Source organism: Lactuca sativa, chromosome 9, assembly GCF_002870075.4.
Source record: "Lactuca sativa cultivar Salinas chromosome 9, Lsat_Salinas_v11, whole genome shotgun sequence".
NCBI classification, from domain to species: Eukaryota; Viridiplantae; Streptophyta; class Magnoliopsida; order Asterales; family Asteraceae; genus Lactuca; species Lactuca sativa.
In genome coordinates this window covers 73,083,365-73,094,312 of record NC_056631.2, presented here as the reverse complement: position 1 = coordinate 73,094,312, position 10,948 = coordinate 73,083,365, and the positions used below count along the sequence as shown (strand labels likewise).

Below are 10,948 nucleotides of genomic sequence, written 5' to 3'. Positions count from 1 at the left end.
CATAACCCACGTTTGACTCGAAAGTTATTGACTTTTTGTTGGAGCAGGTGGTAGATCCCAAATGTTTCGTCTCCGGATAAAGGACCCGTTTTGGATCTTTACGACAAACTTCCCATGCTTTTTGGTTGCATAATGGTTTACCATTATTGGTAATTTTGTATTGGTAGCATGCAGTCGATATAATGTTTAAATTGTTGCTACCACTTTTGTGCATATTTTTAGAAATGTCAAATATGTCATTATATTTGGTGTAAGCCGCTTGTAGGTCACACAATTTTGCATTGACCGCGTCGTACATTCGACATGTTTCCCTTCATAATAGCGCGTGCAAGTGGTCTTAAATACGATTCCAAAAACATTGACCCGATTGCATGTTGCTGACTTGTCTGTCTTGCGATATGAAAATCCAAGCTTTCGCTAAAGTTTCCTCCTCGTTTTTGTTCAATTGCATAATTTTTTTTTGGAGCTTTTCCTTTTTGCCGCCTTCTTTGAGATGGTTGTTGTGTTTCTTGGACCCGTTCGTCGTCGTTATCGATGTTTATAGGTTGAGATTGAGATAATGAGACTTGAGATGGTTGTGAAGGTTGTGCTTGAAATTGTTGAGGTTGAGAAGATTGGGGTTGAAATTGTTGATATAGTTGTTGTTGAAGGGCTTGAAATTGTGGTTGATTGAATTGTTGTGCTCGTTGTTGTTGATAGTAGTGTACATGATATGAAAGATTGGTGAATGAAGTTTGTTGGTGGATTGGAGATGTTATCAATTGCATGTAACTAAGATTTGCATATGGATCATTTGTAGTGTTTGGGGTGTTTGGAATGGGTGAAGCATTTTGATTTGGATCCATAGGTTGAAGAAAAAGTGAGAAAACGGAAAGAAATTGTGTTTTTTTGTAGTGTGAAATGTATAGAAAATAAAAGGTACTTATAGTTGTAGTTTGTGTTCTCTAAAAGTGGAAATTATATATATATATATATATATATATATATATATATATATATATATATATATATATATATATATATATATATATATATATATATATATATTATTTCAACTTATGTGACTGTTGTTGCTGTTGATTTCCTATTCGTTGTTTTCCTTTGTTTTCGTAGTCACCCCACACCCAAGCCATTAGTCCATGGGGCAGTGTTCACATGTCCTTTGGGCTGCCACATTGGAAATCACGCGTCTCTTGCACCACCATACCGGATAGCCTAAGTGGTTTGAAGAGGAGGGTTCAATACTGCACCATGCATCACAAACTCAACATTTTTTCAAGTTAGAAGTCTTCTGAAAAACAAACAATTACAAAAGACCAAGTGACGCAACACAAGTTCAACTGTTTTTAAGTCAGAAGTTTTATGAAAAACAAACAACTGTCAAATACCAAATGTTGCGCGTGTATTGCATGACATTGCCGTAGAATTAATGCATTGGGTGGGATTCGAACACTACCCTCTTCTATAGGAAAACATCGTGAAAAATGCTGTACTTGTCCCATATAAATTAATTTATTTTATGAATTTATCCTTTAAATAGTTTTGTTTGTTTTTTTTTTAAATATAACTTTTTAACAACTAAAGTGTACATGGACATGAACACACATATCTGAAAAAAAGATTTGCCTTTTAACAAACAAAAGACATAAAACATCTATATATCACCTTTAATATTTGATGAGATCATAAAAACAGTTACACTAGAGTTAATGAACTAATTTATAAATTAACATTTGATAAGTTAATAAATTAACTTATAAATTAAAAAAAAAACATTTAAGAATAAAGAATTAAATATTTAAAAAAATCAGTACACTTATAATATTTTTTTAATCTTTAATATCTCAGCCGACTTCCATGTTCTTCATAGGGACATAGTCAAAATAACCGCGCAAAAGACACAAAAAAAAAATATCCCCTGCATTACATCCCCATCCTACCTGCTCCTACACCACCACATCAACACTTACGTGGCGCGCATTCAGCAACAAAACAGGGTAGATAATCCGACGAATACGTCGTCGTATCATCATCTCCACGTCCAGCTTGTCAGCTCAACCGGTTTTCCTTTCCATCTCCGGTGACCCCACTAAGCACACGATCTTCCAGTAATTTCTCCCACCCTCCATTAAATCAAACCCTTTGATCTTCAGCTTCCCCATCATCAGTTTTCTAAAGAAATCGTGCTTCGTGATCTCTGATTTCGTATCACAGTCTTACTGATCGTCTTCGCCGGAGCAATACGATGATGTCCGGTGATGATTTAGAAGGCAGGGGAAGATCGAAGAACAGTACCAGAACTACAGAAAATTATCATTCATCGTATGCAGAAAGCTATTGGACTTCATGGTTGATCCCTGTTTTCGTGGTTGTTAATATCGCTGTTTTCGTTGTTCTCATGTACGTCAATGATTGCCCTAAACACAATCGTTCGCGTATCTATGGCAAGTGTGTTGCGAGGTTTCTTGGTCGATTCTCGTTTCAGCCCCTCAGAGAAAACCCTACCTTTGGTGCTTCAGCGAACTCGTAATTCATCACTTATCCCTTTCCTTTCAGTTTACTGATTTTCCATTCAAATTTCGATTCTCAACGTGATATAAATCTGTTTAATAAGGGGATTCAAATTTCAATTGACTTTTGGTGTCAAATCTGTACTTCCGATTTCAAAATTGGTTTAAACCCTAACTCACTGCAACTTTTTGTTTCTCATGTAAAGCCTCGAGAAACTGGGAGCTCTTCAATGGCGGAAAATCGTGCACGGAAATCAAGGATGGAGACTTGTGACCGCTAACTGGTTACACGCCGGATTGATTCATCTAGTCGCTAATATGTTAAGCCTCGTCCTCATCGGCATTCGCCTTGAACAACAATTTGGATTTCGTAAGTACAATCACACCTTCAATTCCTCATTTTCTTTTCCAATTTCTAGTTCCTTTTACATGAACACAACACTTCCTGAAAATCTCTGCAGTTCGCGTGGGATTGATCTATCTGTTATCAGGATTCGGGGGTAGCATTCTTTCTTCCTTATTCCTTCAAAACAACATCTCAGTTGGTGCCTCCGGTGCTCTCTTCGGTTTACTCGGGACAATGCTCTCCGAACTCATCACAAACTGGACAATCTACTCCAACAAGGTGAACGAAATTCCATTTTTGCCCCTACAACTGTTCTTGATCGCTTTTGATAGCGTAAAATTTCATCTTTTTTCCAGGCTGCAGCGTTGATAACACTCATCATCATCATCGTTGTCAATTTAGCTGTTGGAATTTTGCCATTTGTTGACAATTTTGCCCATATCGGTGGATTCTTGACTGGTTTTCTTCTAGGGTTTGTTTTGCTACCTCGACCTCAATTTGGGTGGTTAGAAAGACACAATCTTCCAGCTGATGTTCGTGTTAGATCCAAATACAAGGTTTATCAGTATGTGTTTGGTTTGATTGCGCTAGTTCTTCTTGTTGCAGGGTAAAGTTGTAATTTTGAAATTAATTGTTATATTTTGAAATTAAAGTAATAATGTGAGTTTAATATTTGAGTTGTTGTGTTAATGCAGATTTACGATGGGATTGGTGATGTTGTTTCATGGAGAAAATGGATACAAGCATTGCCATTGGTGTCGCTATTTGAATTGTGTGCCTACTTCAAAATGGGAGTGTAATAGTAGTTAGTTCGTATGTGGTATAATAGTGTGTGAATAGTTGCATAGTTTTTTTTTTCTTTGAATTTTATTGGTTTTGTGTTACATTTTGTTTATGATGTTTGTATTTTTGTTTATGGAATTATATATTTATTCATTGTTAGGACACTTATAATAATGCATTGAATTCAATAAAAATTAATAAAATTTAATGGATTGTTAATTATCCTTTTACAATCCATACAATTTTATTATTTCTTTTACAATATATTGATCTCTACATAGTTATGTTACATTTGTACAAACGAATCTCGGTATAAATATTGTATGTTACATTTGTACAAACGAATCTCGGTATAAATATTGTGTGGTATCCTTTGACAAAAATCATTATGAAAGGTGTAAAGTAATATAAAGCAAAAAGTGTAGATTTCCTTGTAGGGGAGAACATCTATTTCCTCGTATTTCATTGTCATTTGTTCCAACTAAAAAACATGGTGTAGTAGGATTCCCACCCTTTGTTTAGCGCATATTAGGTGTTTGATTTTATGTCTTAATGAACATATTTTAGAAAACAAAAATCAATTTTTATTTTGATAATGTGGACTACATTGGTTATTGTTTTTGCATTTAATTTTCATGAAAAATGAAATTCTAACTTTTTGTCATATATTGCATTCAACACGTCTAATATCCAAGTGGGAATTTTGGTTACGGATAAAGAGAATAAGAAGATTTCACACCCCCAAACTAGAATTGCGGAAACGTTTGATGGTGGATGACTTCATGTATAATATCATAACATAATGAATAATAGTGATCAAAGCCATACAATCATCATGATTATAATTAAGAAGATTACATTGTATCCCAAAACATTGTTTGATTCAATACCGAATACATATGACAAAAATAATTAACGTGATGCTATGACGCTCCATCCTCAAAACCTTTTTGATTATCTGTTTACTGATTTTCTAAGAAAGAAGTAGTTTTGAAAAAGTGTCAACAATTAAGTTGGTGAGTTCATAAGAGTTTTGTATGAGAAAAATCTGTAACTTTTCCTTGTAAAATGATAGAATGCGTTTTTAGAAAATCCAATATTTTCTTTAAAAATAAGTTGTCTTTAAAAAGAAGTTGTAGGTCTTAAACCCCAAGACCAAAAATGTAAGTGGTGTTGTACTGGAAAATAGTATCAAGTAGTTTTATTATTATATAAAACCATTCGAAAGTATGTTAGCCCCGTAAACAAAATGTATTGTTAATACTTCATGTGAGTTATTACAAACATGCTAAGACTAGTTGGCCTGCTGCGACGTTCTTCAGACATTGGAATGTTAGACAATTGTCACCCCAGACCTGCCGGTCTAGTTGTAGCTAACAACTTAGGTGCGGGATTGTCAGTCATGTATAGATCTATACACAACTTTCATGCTCTCTTACCGAGACGCTAGTTATAATTCAAGACTTTGGTATGTACTCAGGTAGGTACCGTGAAGACTATGTCTCAGTAATCGTATTAACATGTTTACGTATAGTGTATTGAAAACTCTTTTGCATGTGGAAGCATTACCTCTCCATAGTAATAACGTAGTGTAAAATAATTGTACATTCAAATAAGTATATGTTCGTCCAAAATGATAAAGTAGTATTAATGACCCATAAACTATATCAATTATAGTTTATTATAAATGTTTTGTTACGTCCATATATATATAACCATACTAGTTTATAACCCGTGATAACCACGGTTATAAAATTAGTTAAACTTTCATATAAAAAGTCAAAATTATTAATTAATTATTTTAAATAAATTATTATTTAAGAGATATTTTTTTAGTTATATAAAATTATAATCGTTGATTTAAATAAATACATGTAGTTATATCATCTTATAATATGTATTAATTTTATTTTATTTTTCAATCTGATGTTATTAATTTAATATATTTTGAGTGGGAAAATTTGAAATTTGAAATTTAAATAAAAGAATCAATTATTAGTTTAATGTAATTAGAGTGAAAAATTTTAAAATTTGAAATTTAAAATGAATAATTAATAGGTTGACAAATGGCATGATAAGGGATATATAACATTAATGAGGTGTTGTAATTGTATGACACTTGTCAATAGGAGATTAAACCTATTCTTTTATTAGAATAGAAAGAAGAGATATATAAATACATATAAGTTAACATGTCTAGATGTTTTAAAAGATTAAACCATGTAATTTCCATCTAACACAAGTATAAGAACATTTAGTACGATAAAGCCTGTATTCTAGTTTTTTGCCCTTTTTAATGACATTTACTGGTAACTAGTAAAATATAACTTTGTAAAACTTATTTTTACCTTTTTGGGATATTTAACTCAAGCTAGCTTTATATGTTTAAAACAACATATTTTTAGTCAAAACCCACAAAAATGATGCCATAAACTTATTATGACCATTTTTGTTAGAAAACCCACTTTTGCATAAAATTATATATTTTTGAGTTTTGTTTTTGTAAAACTAACTCTTTGATATTTTTGACTAGTTTCAAGACACATGTACCAAAATCCTAGTTTTTAAAGCTTTGTGTTTATAACTTTTACTTAAGAACATATAACATTATTATATTTGTTTTTCTTAGTTTTATATCTCAAACTAACATACCACATATAAATGTTCTAGCAACTAGTAATAACCATATTTCATGCAAATAATACTTTATATACAACATAGAGATGAAGCATGCATAATAACTTGTTTTATTATACAAATTTTCTTGTATTCCCCCCCCCCCCCCCCCCTAAAACATGAAAATCTTGAAAATATGGGGTATGAACTCACCTTGAGTGGATTTTTTTAGTGGATAAATAGATGAAGATGAAGATCCTCAAGCTTATAACACTTGAAGATGGTATTACCCTATGGATTTTATCACATGTTAATGTGTGTAAATGTAACAAAACTAGTATGTATGTGTGTGAAATCACTAGATTAACAAGGAAATGCTTACAAAAAATCTAAGAACCAACTTTGAAGAATTAATCTTTGGAAGATTGGAGCTTGTTCTCGAGAGAAAATGGAAAAAATGAAGAAGGTGAGGTGAGGGAAGGCCCTCTCGGCCGCAACCTTTATGGCGGGGGGGGGGGGGGGGGTAGGAGGGGTAGGTGAGGGAGGGGTGGGGTGTTTCATGGTTACATGTTGAATATTGCTTGGTTATTTGTTGGGTAAAATTTTTGTTGGCAAAAGATGGAGCAAGTCTTATCTAGTTTAGTGCTTCCATAACTCACAAAGCCAACTCTCTTTTTTTTATAAAAATGTTGGCATTTATATAAAAGAGTGTTAATTTTAATAAAAAGTGTGGTATAATAGTTTATAATTACCTAATTTGAGTCACAGAATTCCAAAATATTATAAACTTCTTGATATCATAGACGATATTAGCACATTGTTTTATGAATATGTTTTTTGGCTAAAATAATATTAACTTGAAATATTCAAATTTCACTTGTTAACCCAAATAGAATTCCGAAGCAATAATTTGTGAAAAGAGCGGTACTTTGTATTAAGACTCATATGTTGTACATTAGGAATGTTAGGAAACATAATGCTTATCTTAAAATCCTAATACTAGTTGAGTTGACTTGTTGACTTTGTTTGATCCATAATTGACAGTTGTCACCGAAGAGTAATATTGGGGAAATGCAAACAAAATGATACATTCAACCACTTGCACAATATATAGAAAGTTAGGTCAAAAGCTTAAGACCTCAAATCAAAGAAGCAAAACCTACAAAAATTATGTAGTAGTGCAAATGCTTGTGAATTTATTGATCCTCAAGTAGGATGAACTCAGCATGAATAGTTTGATATATTAATATACAATTTTAGTTTGATTTGTTATTTAACGTTATTGTACACTATTTTTTGTATTTCTTAACCGGGTATCAATTATTACTGTTTAAACTCTTTCAAATCTTTTGAATTTACTTGTTGAAAATTATTGAGATGTATTCACTTTCCTATCTCACCATGAACTCTTAAGCACAATTAATTGTCACATTTTTTATGTAGAGTAATCTGGAAAATTAGCAACAAGATCTTCTCTTGGGTGAAAAAGATTAGGAATAATGGTAAAGTTTAATCAGATTTTTGCAGGGGCGATGGTTCGATGGAGAACACTGAACACTAAACAAAAGAATATAGAAGAAAGAAATAGAGAGAAGTGAGAACATACTGGATTGATTCCATCCGATGAGCTGGGACGATGACTGTTGACAACGACGGTTAGAGACCGACGAGCAGGGATAATGATTGTTGACGATCATTTGACTTTTGGAGTTCTGGTTTAGACTATTGGAGAACACAGGGGGGCCACAATCCAACTTTTAAGTATTTAGACCTAGTATGCATAAATTTTTTTTGGGCTATAGATTCTTCTAATAAAAAAAATAAAGGGGGGGGGGGGCACAACCCCTCCTGACCCTTATAAAGATGTGCCCTTGTACCCCTTGGAAATGGTTACTATTTTATATTCTATATGATTTTTATTTTTTACAATATATTAAATAAAAAACATAATTATTAAACCTGAATAAACATTTTAGTAAGAAAAAGTACATAAAATTAAATAAAAATATAATTTTAAAATTCAAAAAATATTTAAATTTATATTAGAAATTGAAGAAAGATAGTTGGAATATCTAAGTCAAGGGTATGCTTTGTAATTTTTGAAAATCATTTAAGTATAAAAAATTTGATTTAGGATGAGAGGTGTAATCAACCAAGACTATAGGGATCAAAGCTTCTAAGTCTTCATTTTGGTGTCTTCTTCCTACCCTGAACATCGCAAATCCTGCCCAACTCTTTGTCTTCATTTTTACCCTACAACTCGAGATTTAAAGCAATTAATTCACTCTTCAAAAAATTTATTTATTTTTAAATCCTCCAACGTTCACAAAGAAATGAGAGACGTTCAAATGGGGCATTAACCAATCAGGTTCATCGTCTTCGCTCATAGCCGAAGTCACGCCACAACACGCCCACTCTCGATTAAGGTGTTGTTCACGTGTGGGTAGAGGTGTCGCATCAGCCTTCACGTGTGGTTTCCTCTCCTATACCCGATGGCCTAACAACGATTTAACAAACTAAATACATGTAACGTCCCATTTTTCACAACCAATTTTTTTTCATTTTTATTAAGGCATAAACTTCCTAATTTATAAATTCATTATTAAGAAAACTGTTTTTTCCAAATTACATTTATTAAAAATCAGACTATCATAGAAAAAGTGGAGTCCTCAATGTTGTTGATGAGTGAGTACCGTCCCGCCTTCGCCTTCCCACACTCACTGATGATACTTGGAACCATAAACAACTATGTAAGCATAAAGCTTAGTGAGTTTCCCCCCAAAATACCCCATACGATAAACATACAAGAATGCATAACAGCCGCTCTTCGGGCCTTCGACCTGACTGGACTGTCTCACAGGCCTTCAGTTTATCCGGGCCAGAATACCAGGGTTTGTTGGCCTACCGCCTCAACCCAACCGCTCCTCCCGAGCCTCCGTGCCTTCGGCTTACAGCTAGACCGCACCGGGTATCTTGGCCTACAACACAAAGAAGGACCGCCTCAACCCACCACCTCCATATGTCGACATATAAACAAACAAGGATCAAGCAGACACATAATACATGCAAACAACAATCATACAACTCACTCCCGCCTACTAGTCCTCTCACAACACACAATACCACTACCAACTAACCTCTATGAAATGCGTAACCATAAGTAGCCAGAGGTGAGATAGCCACCCGAACAGATGATCCTACTTTAGAGCCACCACCAAATAAGGAATATGCAAGAAAGCTTAGAACAAGAGTTATCAGGCTATCTTACATAACCACAGACAGTCCTTAGGGCACTCCACCAGATGATAACCATTAAGTATAGATAACATACAGATCCAACAGTGCAATATAGCATAGCAACATCCTACATACCAGGATACCGATCTAACAAATCACTACAACATAACAACATACTCGATACCAGGATACATTTCTAGCTGATCACTACAACATAGGAACATATTCAACACCAGAATAAAGATCTAAAAGATCACTACAACCTATCAGAATACTCGATGCCAAAATATAGATCTAACCGAGCACTAAAGTATAGCGACATAATAAGTATCAATAATTCAATAAATGCATGAACGTATATAATCAGAGGTGAGATAGACACTCGGACATGTGATCCTACCCTAGAACCACAACCAAACAAGGAATAGGTAAAAGAGCCTAGATCAAGAATCTTCAATCTATCCTACGTGACTGATAGGTGGAGCTTTGGAGCAAGAAAAGAAGATGAACCGGTCATTCCATGGAGGAAAGCATGAAGACATAACCTGAGTCATTGTTGCATCATCATCATTGCAAAGGACTACGTTTGAAACACGGTTCATGGAACACCGAAACAGGTCATGTTTGTCCTTTCTCATCTTATATTTGAGTAACATGACTCGTGGTGAAGCTAGACCGAAGATGGAGCCAACAGTGAAGATTCTTCGGAATTTTAGCAAAAAGCATTGGCCATGACAAAAACACATGGTCAAGACAAATGGCCATGCCAAAAACACATGGGCAAAAGGCATGACCATGCTAAAAACGCATGGTCTTATGGCAAGCACGTGAACACTAATTAAAACAAAGGCATACGTCATTTTTAAGATGGGACACGGTTTCTGGAGAGTTGGGATCGATCTTGGGCGATTCTAGGAGACTTCTTGGAGCTTTTGAGAAGACCTAATCATTGCAAAAATTTTTGATTTCATTTTTGTAAGCATTAAACATTCCAATTCCATCTTTATTCTTGTTTGATTTGTTCTTAGCCATGTGTGGCTAAGAAACCCTAATTTCTAGTTCTTGTTCAAAACGTGTTGATTGCTTGACTTGAAGCATATGATTTGATGTTCGATTTGTGATTCTATTCTAGTGATTATGTTTTTGTTTAAATTAGAATCCTTGAATTTGATTTGTGTTTGATTTGCCACTTTCAAGAATTGATTTTTTGTGTAGTTAATTAACTTTTAGGACACCTAATCGTTCTATTAAGTTATTAATTGGTAAAAAACAATATGTTTTCTTATTGTAAAACATATATCACATGTTTACACACTTCCGAGCGTATGGTAAGAAATGAACATTGTTGGGAAGCTTGTACAAAACTTAATGCATTTTTTCAACACAATCTAAGAGCGTGTTTAGGTTGAATTAGTAAAGCTAGGTCTAGTCAAAGAACGTTTTTTGGTTAGATAAT

The 10,948-nt window shown here is 33.8% G+C and overlaps 2 protein-coding genes across 2 annotated transcripts; one reads left to right on the top strand and one right to left on the bottom strand.

Moving 5' to 3' along the window:
* Positions 1-266: 266 nt before the first annotated feature.
* Positions 267-845, bottom strand: LOC111901643 (RNA polymerase II degradation factor 1-like). The gene has a single exon (XM_023897527.1). It carries the CDS (start codon positions 843-845, stop codon positions 267-269), a length of 579 nt encoding a protein of 192 aa, XP_023753295.1.
* Positions 846-1,916: 1,071 nt separating this feature from the next.
* Positions 1,917-3,803, top strand: LOC111901709 (RHOMBOID-like protein 2). The gene is made up of 5 exons (XM_023897594.3): positions 1,917-2,526; positions 2,717-2,880; positions 2,972-3,135; positions 3,213-3,463; positions 3,552-3,803. Exons 1-5 carry the CDS (start codon positions 2,246-2,248, stop codon positions 3,664-3,666), a joined length of 975 nt encoding a protein of 324 aa, XP_023753362.1. The 5' UTR covers positions 1,917-2,245; the 3' UTR covers positions 3,667-3,803.
* The last annotated feature ends 7,145 nt before the right edge of the window (positions 3,804-10,948 follow it).